Genomic DNA, 12,159 nt, shown 5'->3' with positions numbered 1-12,159 from the left:
ACGCTGCACTCTGCACGGGCGTTAGCGTGCGAGCGAGGATACCCGCTGCTTGAGCCGTGGCAATGCGGAATTGGTCCGTCAACATCCTGCCCCTCCATTCCCCGCGGGTATGCTCGCTGTGCAGCGCGGCTTGCTTCGGGTGTCGCAGCAAACTCCAGGTGCCTGCCTTAATTACCATCGGTGATCAACCACCCCTCCTTCTCCCAGTAAAGCCAAGATACCCCCAGCCTGTCCAGCACCTCCCCGTTGCATTCCCATTTCTCCCTCATTGCTCACCATGCCGGCGTTGCGCTCCTGGTTCAACATTCCCAAGGGATCGCACTTCTCCCTCGCCAACATCCCCTTTGGCATCATTTCCACCTCCGCCAAAGCTGCTCCCCGCGTGGCTGTTGCAATTGGTGACCATGCCCTGGATCTGGACGCGTTTGCCTCACACAACGGCTTCTCCGCCCTCTCCACCATCCAGCCGCACCAACACGTCTTTTCCGAGCCCACGTTGAACTCCTTCGCCGCGCTAGGCCGCCCCATTCATAGCGTTGTGCGCAAATACATCCAAGACATCTTCCTGGACGACACGCCCCATGGCTCAGTCCTCAAGGACAACAAGTCACTGCAGCAGGCGGCGCTGGTGCCGCTCAAGGAAGTGAAGACGCACCTGCCCTTCCAAATCGGCGACTACACCGACTTCTACGCAGGCCTCAACCACGCTTTCAATGTCGGCGTGCTCTTCCGCGGCGCCAGCAATGCCCTGCAGCCCAACTACAAGCACCTGCCCGTCGGCTACCACGGCCGCGCCTCTTCAGTCGTCGTGTCGGGCACGCCTATCGTGCGACCTAGTGGTCAGATCCTCACGAACCCGACCGCCGAGGTCAAGACGCCCGTCTTCTCGCCCTGCCGCCGCCTCGACATTGAGCTCGAGCTAGGCGCCTTTGTGTGCCGGAAGACAAAGCTCGGCGAGCCCATTCCCATCGACGAGGCGGAGCAGAGCTTGTTCGGAGTGGTGCTCATGAACGATTGGTCGGCGAGAGACATCCAGGCGTGGGAGTATGTACCCCTCGGCCCGTTCAACTCCAAGAACTTTGGAACGACGATCAGCGCGTGGGTCGTGTTGGCGGATGCGCTTGAGCCGTTCCTGACGAAGGGGTTGGAGAGTGACACGGAAGTGTTGCCGTATCTGAAGGAGAAGAAGGCGGAGAACGTATATGACATCAAGCTGCAGGTAGATCTGAAGAGTAAGGCTATGCCACAACCCGAGGTGGAAAGTATACAGCTAACGTATGGGAACAGCGAGCTCAGGAAACACCAATACCATCAGCAAGACCACGGCAAGGAATCTGCTGTTCTCTTTCCCGCAGATGCTGGCGCACCATTCCATCACCGGATGCCCGTTCAATGTGGGAGATTTGCTCGGCTCTGGCACGATTAGCGGCAAGGAGGTGAACGAGAGAGGCAGCTTGTTGGAACAGAATGAAAATGCCAAGACTGCAATCAAGCTTGCTGGTGGTGAAGAGAGGAAGTTTTTGGAGGATGGAGACGAGATCACCATCACCGGCGTATGCGGAGGCGATGAGGATGCGCTGGTCGGATTTGGAGAGTGCGTCGGCAGGATCGAGCCTGCTGTCAAGTTCCCTTTCTGAAGGAAGTGAATCACGAATCCATTTAGCAAAAAAGTATTTCATGAATGAATCATCTCTTCTTAATCACATGGGTCAACGAACGATGTGTGGGCACTACACGAGCCAGCTGGCTGTTGTGAAATCTATACTAAGTAGTGCTATATGAATGCATCACCCCATGGCGTCATAGCGGCCTTACCAAGGCAAACAATTAAGCATTTTGCCAGAGTCCAAGCAAGTGCAGTGCAACGGCAGGAATTCCGCCTGGAGCTTGCGGGAGCTATGGCCACAATCCACGTCACTGCCGGTTCCGCGACGGAATTGCTCCGCATGTGCCACAGGCAACCCCACTGCCGATCGGCCTGGCACACCCGTCAATCAAAAAGCCCCGACACGCACCAGCTGCGACATCCCTTTCCCTTCGATATCCGCTCCCTTGAGGCCCTCGACCTGGCATGGCCAACTGACAAGCTGATGTCCAAGCTTCCCCGAGGTTCGTACGAATCTTCACCAACCGCGTCGGGACATGGAAGATCCGAGGGTGTTGGCAGAGGTGGAGATTGACCGTTGAAGCAATTGGAATCCGGAGCACGCCTATTGGCCGAGGGAGCCATGCCGCAGGTGACGAAGCCGAAGAGGGGGAGGGCACCACACTGCTGGATGAGCGGCGCGAAACCATGCACCGCGCACTAGTCCCGCGTTTCCTGCTGGCTGCCACGGCTGTACGCGGCGTTGCGCTGGGCCAGTCCACACAGTCTGCCGTTCCCTAGCCGAATTGGCCAATGGCAGCCCGCTTGGTCGTTGCGCAGGTGGACCGGTCCTGCACAAGAGTGGACGAGACTTGTAAGCTATATAGACGGCTGGACGTCTGACACGCTCAGAATAGATCCTGAGTAAACCATACCCCTTCTCTCATCAGCAGCTCTCCTCTACCTGGTAGCGTTGGGCGTGAGACAACTTCTCCCTATCCCCTCATTTCTGGCCGTCCCCGCATTTGATCGCCTTCCGTCGGAATCGAGGCATCCACACCGACTGAATCCACAGCATGTCCATCCAAGTCGCGACCGTCGCCGTGGTAGCGGCCGTGTTCTTTCTCATTCGCCTTCTAAACCGCACCGACATCCCAAAAATCAAGGGTATCCCCGAGATACCCGGCTGGCCGATTTTCGGGAGTCTGATCGAGCTGGGCGAACAGCATGCCAAGGTAGCTCGGGAATGGTCCAAGAAGTACGGGCCCGTCTTCCAGGTCCGCATGGGCAACAGGGTATGCAGCCCTCAAGGGATTCCGAGCTTTTACAGCCACTGACCTTCGCAACAGAGAATCGTCTTCGCCAACTCCTTCGACTCGGTGAAGCACTTCTGGATCAACAACCAGTCGGCCCTGATCTCGCGCCCTACTCTCCACACCTTCCACACCGTCGTATCGAGCTCCCAAGGATTCACCATCGGCACCTCCCCCTGGGATGAATCCTGCAAGCAGCGCCGCAAGGCCGCGGCCACGGCGCTGAACCGGCCGGCGGTGCAGAGCTACATGCCCATCATCGACCTGGAGTCGTACGTGTCGATCAAGGAGATGCTCGAGGACAGCGTTCACGGCGAGAAGGATGTGGACCCGACGCCGTACTTCCAGCGCTTCGCGCTCAACACGTCGCTCACCCTCAACTACGGCATGCGCATCTCCGGCAACGTCAGCGACGAGCTGCTGCAGGAGATCGTGCACGTCGAGCGCGAGATCTCCAACTTCCGCAGCACCTCCAACAACTGGCAGGACTACATCCCGCTGATGCGCATCTGGCCCAGCAAGACGAACCGCGGCGCCGAGGAGTACCGCAAGCGCCGCGACGTCTACCTGACCCGGCTGCTGGACGAGCTCAAGACGAACATCCGCAACGGCACCGACAAGCCGTGCATCACCGGGAACATCCTCAAGGACCCGGACGCCAAGCTGAACGAAGCCGAGATCAAGTCCATCTGCCTCACCATGGTGTCCGCCGGCCTCGACACGGTGCCCGGCAACCTCATCATGGGCATCGCCTCGCTCACCTCGCCCGCCGGCCATGCCATCCAGCAACGCGCCTACGCCGAGATCCAGCGCGTCTATCCGGACGGCGACGCGTGGTCGCGCTGCCTGGTCGAGGAGAAGGTGCCCTACGTGACGGCGCTCGTCAAGGAGGTGCTGCGGTACTGGACCGTCATCCCCATCTGCCTGCCGCGCGTCAGCACCAAGCCGATCACCTACAACGGCGCCACCGTGCCCGCCGGCACCACCTTCTACATGAACGCCTACGCCGCCGACTACGACGAGGGCCACTTCGGCAACCCCTACGAGTTCGACCCCGAGCGCTACCTCAAGACCGCCGCCGACGGCGGCCCCGAGGTCGCCGGCACCCCGCACTACGGCTACGGCGCCGGCAGCCGCATGTGCGCCGGCAGCCACCTGGCGAACCGCGAGCTGTACACGGCGTTTGTGCGCTTGATCACCGCGTTTGAGTTCAGGGCGCCGAAGAAGGAGGAGGATCGCCCGGTGATGGACGCCATGGACGCGAATGCGCTGCCGACGAGCTTGACCATGGAGCCGAAGAGGTTTAAGGTCGGGTTCAGGGTGAGGGATAAGGAGTCGTTGGAGAGGTGGATTCGGGAGAGCGAGGAGAGCACGAAGGATTTGTAGGGGAGGAGGTGAGTGTGTGAGTGAAGATGTGGTCTGTGGGCTAAGTTGGAATAGCGAGACGGGAGGAAATGGTTGTTCTTTGCATTAGCGCTGAATTGAATAGAAGAACCGAAAGCTTTGTGATACAGGCTATTTATTGTGGCGTTTGCCTTTCTTTTTGAGTTAGGAAAAAGGAAAGGGAGACGTAAGTCATGTTCCTCCTACAGGCTGACAAGAATGATAGCGAATAAGGGGGTGAGAGAGCGAGAGAGGGCTGGAGCTGGGTCGGGGGCCTTAGCGTACAGAGGAAGCACGAACTAGCTCTGTCCGGTCGCCTACGTTGCTGTTTTCTCATTCTTCTTCCCATTTAAACCAGCGACGTTTCTTCGGCGTAGGTATAGTGATCCTATCCGTTGAATCAAAGCCAAAGCGTATCCGTCCAGCAGTTTCGTTACTGTCGGCGCGGTCGTTGTCTTTATTAATCTCCCCAAAGGCGTATTTGCCCCGAGACCATAGGAGGCCGGCATTCATCAGCTGCCGGTCATCCAGCTTATCTCCGGACAGGACACGTTCCTTTGGAATGGTTATGTCGAAAGCTTGGTTTCGCACAAGTTCGCTGTCCCAGCACCAGGAAAGCATGTCTCCAATCGTCACACACTCATGCGGCAGCCGCCGCTCCGGGCCAGGTCTGGCGAGGAAAATCAAGGGAAACTCCAGTAAGATGAATGCCAGCGTGCTGCCACACGAAATCGGGTTGACCCAGACCACAGTGGCATCGTACTGGTCGTCTGAATGACCCAGCGTGACCGAGCCGGCCGCGATGATGGGAAGAAGCCTTTGCACCAGAGCCATGAGCGAGATTAGGGCAACCTTGTAGTGCTTCTTCTGGAGTGCGATGTATGGTATGATGAGTGCTGGGAGACATGGATATTCCAGGAGGAGGTTCTCGTAGGCGGGCTGTGGCTGCTTTTGCTCCCTCATGCCTACGTATGCCTGGGTTTGCCGGTAGTACAAGTCCGCCTCCTCCCAAAACATCGTGAAGTAGCCAGCCAGAAATGTTGGGAGAAATTGTAGAATGAAGACGGCAAGTAGGAAGTTGCATGGTAGGCTGAAGCCGTAGTCATAGTGCTGAAATCCCATGATGAACAGAGTGGCAAAGCAGCCGCTCAGAATGACCCATAAAGTGATCCATATACCCATCCAGAATGGGATAAAATTCCGATGCGTGGTACTATAGCATGCATCTGCTTCCGTGCAATCAGCGATGCGTAGATCTAATCGTATAATGAGTTTTGTTAAGACTTAGTGGTCATACCTGCTGACGGACACTCGACTGTTCTTGTTGGAGGGGTCTCCGGGGTCTCGGCTCGTGATAGTCAGGATTCAAACTATACAGGTTCATTCGTAAAAAACAACTTACTGTCTCGGGCAAAACCGTGCCAATAATGTTCCGATCCATTCTTTTTGACAAGCCAGTAACCAAGCCGGTAGGCAGAATTGGAGAATAGTTTGCGTTTGTCTTCAGCATCGTCGACATCAAGGTTCTCAAAGTCTTTGAGGAAATTCGAGTGGCGGAAAAGGACTAAGTGATCCGCGATGGAAGCCGGATCCCATCTTAAGCCTGTCTCCCAGGTCCAAGTGTGGAACAGAAGAGCACACAGGTAAAGGATGAGGACGCCATAGATGCCAAGGAGGGGATACAAATACTCAGTTGCAACCTCTGCTTTCCAGCTAAAATCGTTGTAGAGTGATGTGTTTAAGATGGACGATTTGAAAGGGATGACGAAATCAGAAAGGAGCCATAATAGCCTTCCAAGTATTAGCATGACCTCGCCACTTCGAAACGTGGCGTGCCAGGACGGTGCAGGGGAATATGAATCCATGAAAGTTGTAGACGCCATTTCCTTCTTCGCGCCTCTAGCCGATCCGTTCTTAGCGCACTTTGCATAAGGAGTTATACGTGCCAGGCTTATGACAATCGACCTGCACCAGGAGCTTGTCACAGTCCCTATGACAGGGGGGAGGATGCGGATTGTGAACCATCCGGAGACGCTAGTGGATTCGAGGTATTGATAATATCCGAATAAGATCAAGCAGAGGAAGCATACGGCGAAGAAAGAGATGACGAGAACGAGGGACCTTCGTCGAAGAACGATCGGTCTGAAGTTGAGCTCCTGTAGGGCCAACATTTGCCGTTCCTCCTCAGTCACAGCGCGGAGGACTTCATCTTTGAGATATCCATGCAAATCAGCATTGAAAGGAAGAAAGAAAGAATCATTCAAGTCGTCGACTGCGGGGGGAGGACTGATAAGGCTGTTATTGACTTACGGGTTGGTTGAGTGACTGTCGGCTGATCAGCGAGGTTGATGTTGGAAAGCTGGATGGGCTGAGGGGTCTCCAAACTCTCTCGAACGGAGCTCACGTTGCTGTGTCTAGACATGCGAGACATAGGTGGCTTCAGAAGACAGTATAACGAACATTTGTTTGTCAAGTTGTCGATGGAAGCCGGACGGAAGGAGTGGGGGATCAAAACGTTTTGTCCTTTGGCGGCAAGGCTGAAGAGACGGAAGACCTAGCTGAGCCTCAGCCTCATGCAACACTCGTTGCATGTCCGGAGCTGAACATCCCATATCCGTAAGTCCTGAATGCTCAATAACCATACGATACAGAACAGATTATTATCAGCCTGTTCCACAGCAGAGCCTGCAGTGAGACCAACGAAGCCACATAGATCACCTTTTCCAAGAAAACCAATCGCATAAAGACGGAACGCGCGTCTGAGAAGTCCGCACGTTCGCCAGGGCTAGCACGCAAGGCTGGGCCATACGACCCCAGATCCATGATCCCTCTCCTACCTACTTTTTCGTCGCTTTTCCCTGGGATGCCATCAAGTCTCGTCACTGTACAGGATTGAGGTGAGCTCGATAGTGGAAGATTTGTTCGGATATTCTGTGTATACTACAGAAGCCGAATGGTTCACTGGAAGGGGGAGAAATGAGGGCGAGGCTGTCGGCAGCCCCACCTTGGCTGCGGATGACTCCGTACCGGAAAAAGCAATGTGCCCTTGTTCGCATAGTGGTTTGGTGTCAGCAACTTGCATGGAGACCACCTGCTGCGCAGCTCTGCATAATCATGGCTGCATCATCTGCACACGGTCAGCAAGGCAAACAACTAGCCTTAATCCGACCTATTTAGTTCTTGGCCGGTGAACCATTTTCGTAGCAACGAACACGCAGGGACTGTGGGCCGGCACAGTTATACACGTGTCAAACCGCCTTTCGATTCTACAACAAATTTGCCGGGGTATACTGCATATCGCCATCAAATGTCAATATCTTCTCCCGTGGTAACGCCGTCGCGATGCAGACCATCAAAATATACCGACCGATAAACCATACCCATTCAATCCCAAATATATCAAAACCTTTCCGTGCCACCGATGATCTTCAAGCCCGTGGCATCTGAGTAGGCTAGCACGTAGCGGCTGGGATGCCACTGGACGCAGGGCGTCGGCGACGGAGTCTCGATCTTGTGCACGCACTCGCCCGTCTCAACGTACGCGACCTCCATGCCGGTGCCCTCGTCCGAGCCGCCGACGAGGTAGCAGCCATCGAAGGAGAAGCTGACGCTGCGGACGGGGCCGGTCATGCTGGTCAGCGTGCGCTGGCAGATCCAGTCGCGGGTGTCCCACAGCGTAATCAACGCATCGGATCCGCCGACGGCGAGGTACTCGGCGGTGGGGGAGAAATCGACGGAGTAGCAGGACGAGGTGTGCGCGTTGAGGACGTGGAGGATATTCTGTTGCCGAATAAATTACTAACGCGGTCCTATTGTGAATGCGGGCGTAATCTTGCGTACCATGGAGGGGTAATCAACAATCTTCGCCTGGCCTTCTCCGGTGGTGAGGAAGAGCTCTTGGCCGGTCCACGAGAAGGTCGTCTGGTTCGTCTGGACGGTCTGGCGATGCGCGGGAAGTGCCGTGAACGTGGAACGCGAGATTGGTACAAGCACATCGTCCTAGATCGTTTCCAGAAGCGTTAGTTTTGGAGTTCCTCCCGTTCCCGTAGGAGGGCGGCGGCTTTGTTGTCCATACCTTCCTTCCCACAACCAATTCACTCCCATCCGGCCGCCATGCCAGCGTGAAGGCATCACCTCCCACCTCGACCTTGCCCACGGCAGTTTTGCTCCTCACGTCCCAGAAGCGGACAGTTCCGTCGGCGCTGCAGCTGGCAAGCTCGGCCTCGCGGGTGGGGTTCCAGGCGACACGCTCAACGGGGCCGGTATGGCCGCGTAGCTCGGTCGAGTTCTTGACCTGCGGTTTCTCGGGGTTCCACACACGCAGGGTGCGGTCTGAAGAGCCGGTGGCGATGAGCGTGCCCAGCGGGTTCCAGTCGATGGTGCGCAGGTTGCGGTTTTGAGAGCCACGCGAGCTGTCCGAGTACGCCTGCGTCTTGCGCTTTCCGAAGGCCGAAGGGAATTTGGCCTTGGTAAGCACGTTCTCGCGCGCGGGACCGACCATGGCGGGATGGGTTTGCTTGTCGGGGCGTGGGGCACCGGGGATCTCGCAATGGGCGTGCGCGAAGCAATGCTGAAGCAGTTGATGAGGTTTGGAAAGGTGGAGGTGCAAGCGACGCTACGAGTCAACCTGCCGGCGTCACGTCGGCGAATCCGAAGCTTCATGTTGTGTATTGTTGACCTTCCATGGTCCTACCTATTCCCTGGATTTGTTATGCAATGGGGTCGCCTGTTGTGATCTGCTACATCTGGGCGCCCAGGCGCATTGTAACATTGCTCGCGGTCCGTCACACAGTAGCAGGAAACGGACGTTGAGTCGCATTGTTGCTTTTTATTCAGACTATGATATTCCTTCGGGCTATCAAGCAATTGATCTGTTTCAGTCCGAACCGTTGCTCTTAGTTGGGCGTCGCCTATTTTGTTATTTTTTCTTCCCATCTTTGCCTTTAGCCGTCCCGAATTGGCTTGCAGGCTGTCTCAGTGGCACGCTACCGCGCATGCCTATGACTGCCGGGAGAGCATGTCGCTCAGTCGTCATCCTCTGATGAATAGCCGCTGAGCCCAAGGGCCGCGGGTGTGGGCTTGGGTTTTTGCGCCTGGCTCTCTCTTTGTACAGCCGAGCCCACTACTCCACTACCCTTTTCGGAAGCCGCGGGTTTCGTCCCGGCGACTATTTTCGCTGCATGTTCCTGCCTAGGGGCACCGGGAGAGGGTACGGGTTCCTTCTCCTTTTCTGTAGGGTCGGGGCTCTTGGTGTTGGTCTTGGGAGATGCATTGGATGCGCCTTTCTCGCCAGCCGAGGAAGTCCGGCGGATCTTGATTCCCATGAGCGACTCCTTGTCTCTGGCCTTCTTACGTTTCCGTCCGGCTGATGCCCAGTGCTCTTCTTCAGTAGGTTGGTCTCCCTCGTCGGTGCCGGTGAGACGGGCGGCGCGCTCAACCTCTTCTTGATGCCTGCGGAAAGCGTCGAGCTGCTCGGTGGTCTCCTTTTTCAGCGCGGCTTCCTTTGCGCGCGTGGACTCCAGCACAGAGTCAAGGAACTCGGCCTCATCTTCGTCCAGGGCGCGGAATTGGTTCTTGAGCTTGATGGACTGCGGGTAGCGCGGGTTAGCTAGCGGTCGCGCGACCTAGGCTGGTCACGGGCAATACCTCTTCGAAAGCCTCCTGCTTCTTTGCTGTGGTCAAGCAAGACCTGTCATGTTAGCCCTTCCAACAGACGCGCGCAGCGACATGGCCTGATTTACCCTTGTTTGCCTGCAGCACCTCGTACAGGCTCTTGCCGTCGTTCTGCTTGCTCTCTTCCTCCTTGCGGCGGCGCTGGGCCTCGAGCTCCTGCTGGGCCTGCAGCCACTCGGCGTCGCGCTCGACGGGCTGCTCGTTGGTTCCGGCGGAGACGAAGCCAGACGACATGGTGGCTGGTGGAGAGAGGCTGAGATTATTCCGGCGCGCGGCGAGGACGAGCTTGGGTGCTCGGGGCAATGATTGCCGCGGCCAGCGATCTAGCCGATCCCGGCCATTTATCCGGCTTCCAGTGGCCTCGAGCGAGCGCGGCGACGAACAAGCCGGGGGTCTGCCGGGGTCTGGCGGCTGAAGAGCGGGCCCTGCAAGGCCCGCTTCAATCAGACCAGGGCAGGTCCAAGCTTGCGCTGCCCCTCCATCGCCCGCGTGCCCCGCCACGACGTCAACAGCTCCGGTGGATGGTGGGCGCGCCGTGGCGCGGTGGGATGCGATCATTGCTACAAAGTGGGCTGGTGGGCACGCCTTGCGACGTATAAGACGCCCACCCTTGCCCTCCCACTCATGGCTGCTGCACTTACTGCTCAATCTTTGCTGCGTTCCTCTCTCCGCCCTCTTTCCCGAAGACTCCTCGTTCCCACCGCACGCGCTCACACTCACACAATGGCCGGCCCGCTCGAGTTCACCAAGCAGACCTTCACCCTCAACACGGGCGCGAAGATCCCCGCCGTCGGTCTCGGCACCTGGCAGTCCAAGCCCAACGAGGTCCGCGAGGCCGTCAAGGCTGCGCTGCTCGCCGGCTACCGCCACATTGACACCGCTCTTGCCTACGGCAACGAGCACGAGGTCGGCCTCGGAATCAAGGACTCCGGCGTCCCGCGTGAGGAGATCTGGATCACCACCAAGCTCGACAACCCGTGGCACAAGCGCGTCGAGGAGGGCATTCAGTCGTCGCTCAAGTCGCTCCAGACCGACTATGTCGACCTCTACCTCATGCACTGGCCCTCGTCCACCGACCCCGCCGATCTGAAGAAGCACTACCCTGACTGGAACTTCGTGGACACCTGGAGGGAGCTGCAGAAGCTGCCCGCTTCCGGCCGTGTTCGCAACATTGGTGTCTCCAACTTCGCCATCAAGAACCTCGAGATCCTCCTGAACGACCCCCAGACCAAGGTAAGTTCTTCGAACAGCCATTGAGCTCATGTCCAGCACACTCCCCAGGAAGTACCTCCGAACTTCCAACGCTGCCATTGGCCCACGTTCTCGCAAGATTGTGGGTCTGGCTGGCACGTGAAAACGCGCCACTCTCCGGAGTCTTAGATTTTTATGAGTAACGTGATACTGACGCGGCCTTCCAGATCGTCCCGGCCGTCAACCAGATCGAGCTCCACCCCAACAACCCTTCGCCCAAGCTTCTTGCCTACCTCAAGGAGAAGGGCATCCACGCCACCGCCTACTCCTGCCTCGGCTCCACCGACTCGCCTCTGTACAAGGACCCCACCGTTGCTGAGGTCGCCAAGGCCAACAACAAGACCATCCAGCAGGTTCTGTAAGTTTGCACGAACCATTGACATTCAGAGTACAATGCCGGAAACACAATCTAACAGATTTACAGTCTCAAGTGGGGCCTCCAGCGCGGAACCAGTGTCATCCCCAAGTCCGTCACTGCCTCGCGCATTCAGGCCAACTTCGACCTCAACGGCTGGGAGCTGTCCCAGGCGGATGTTGACAAGCTGAGCAGCCTGAAGGACCGCTTCAAGGTCTGCGGTGATGCTTGGCTGCCCGTCAAGGTCTTCTTCGGCGACGACGAGTAGACGAGACCAGTCGTATGTCAGTTATGACCGTGGCTACGACCGAGTCCGTGGATGGAAAGACACCTGGGTGGGATTCTATCTCTCGTCTTTGATTAGGTTTGGCAGGCGCCGGACGATTAGACTTTGTACATTAGATTTCTTTGGCCGAAACAACGCCTTAGGATCTTATCTTCGATATCCCATGATAGAATTTCGACGAGTATTTCTACACAACAAAATTGGGTTCCATGCCAATCACTCCCAGCGTTTGTAATCCGGAAAGAAGCGGTCATGGATTCTCTCGGCATACTCCAAAATCGTAGGAAAGCTCCTTACGACTTCTTGCGACTCT

At 56.9% G+C, this 12,159-nt stretch overlaps 6 protein-coding genes across 6 annotated transcripts; 3 read left to right on the top strand and 3 right to left on the bottom strand.

The window, feature by feature from the left end:
• Window positions 1-277: 277 nt before the first annotated feature.
• On the top strand, window positions 278-1,637 carry SLS55_004793 (uncharacterized protein; the record flags this gene model as incomplete). Its single annotated transcript, XM_066776245.1, has 2 exons — window positions 278-1,262; window positions 1,288-1,637. 2 exons carry the CDS (start codon window positions 278-280, stop codon window positions 1,635-1,637), a joined length of 1,335 nt encoding a protein of 444 aa, XP_066634126.1.
• A 1,024-nt stretch (window positions 1,638-2,661) lies between these two features.
• On the top strand, window positions 2,662-4,284 carry SLS55_004792 (uncharacterized protein; the record flags this gene model as incomplete). Its single annotated transcript, XM_066776244.1, has 2 exons — window positions 2,662-2,880; window positions 2,935-4,284. 2 exons carry the CDS (start codon window positions 2,662-2,664, stop codon window positions 4,282-4,284), a joined length of 1,569 nt encoding a protein of 522 aa, XP_066634125.1.
• Window positions 4,285-4,614: 330 nt separating this feature from the next.
• On the bottom strand, window positions 4,615-5,665 carry SLS55_004791 (uncharacterized protein; the record flags this gene model as incomplete). The annotated part of the gene is made up of 2 exons (XM_066776243.1): window positions 4,615-5,494; window positions 5,658-5,665. 2 exons carry the CDS (start codon window positions 5,663-5,665, stop codon window positions 4,615-4,617), a joined length of 888 nt encoding a protein of 295 aa, XP_066634124.1.
• A 2,015-nt stretch (window positions 5,666-7,680) lies between these two features.
• Window positions 7,681-8,782, bottom strand: SLS55_004790 (uncharacterized protein; the record flags this gene model as incomplete). The annotated part of the gene is made up of 3 exons (XM_066776242.1): window positions 7,681-8,061; window positions 8,122-8,280; window positions 8,357-8,782. The coding sequence occupies 3 exons, from the start codon at window positions 8,780-8,782 to the stop codon at window positions 7,681-7,683; spliced, it is 966 nt and encodes a 321-aa protein (XP_066634123.1).
• A 523-nt stretch (window positions 8,783-9,305) lies between these two features.
• SLS55_004789 (uncharacterized protein) lies at window positions 9,306-10,188 on the bottom strand (the record flags this gene model as incomplete). Its single annotated transcript, XM_066776241.1, has 3 exons — window positions 9,306-9,869; window positions 9,928-9,953; window positions 10,023-10,188. The coding sequence occupies 3 exons, from the start codon at window positions 10,186-10,188 to the stop codon at window positions 9,306-9,308; spliced, it is 756 nt and encodes a 251-aa protein (XP_066634122.1).
• Window positions 10,189-10,677: 489 nt separating this feature from the next.
• Window positions 10,678-11,828, top strand: SLS55_004788 (uncharacterized protein; the record flags this gene model as incomplete). The annotated part of the gene is made up of 3 exons (XM_066776240.1): window positions 10,678-11,187; window positions 11,373-11,563; window positions 11,630-11,828. The coding sequence occupies 3 exons, from the start codon at window positions 10,678-10,680 to the stop codon at window positions 11,826-11,828; spliced, it is 900 nt and encodes a 299-aa protein (XP_066634121.1).
• Between the last annotated feature and the right edge of the window lie 331 nt (window positions 11,829-12,159).

Source organism: Diplodia seriata, assembly GCF_021436955.1.
Source record: "Diplodia seriata strain FDS-637 chromosome Unknown scaffold_4, whole genome shotgun sequence".
Lineage (NCBI taxonomy): Eukaryota > Fungi > Ascomycota > Dothideomycetes > Botryosphaeriales > Botryosphaeriaceae > Diplodia > Diplodia seriata.
This window is presented reverse-complemented; position numbering and strand designations above follow the sequence as displayed.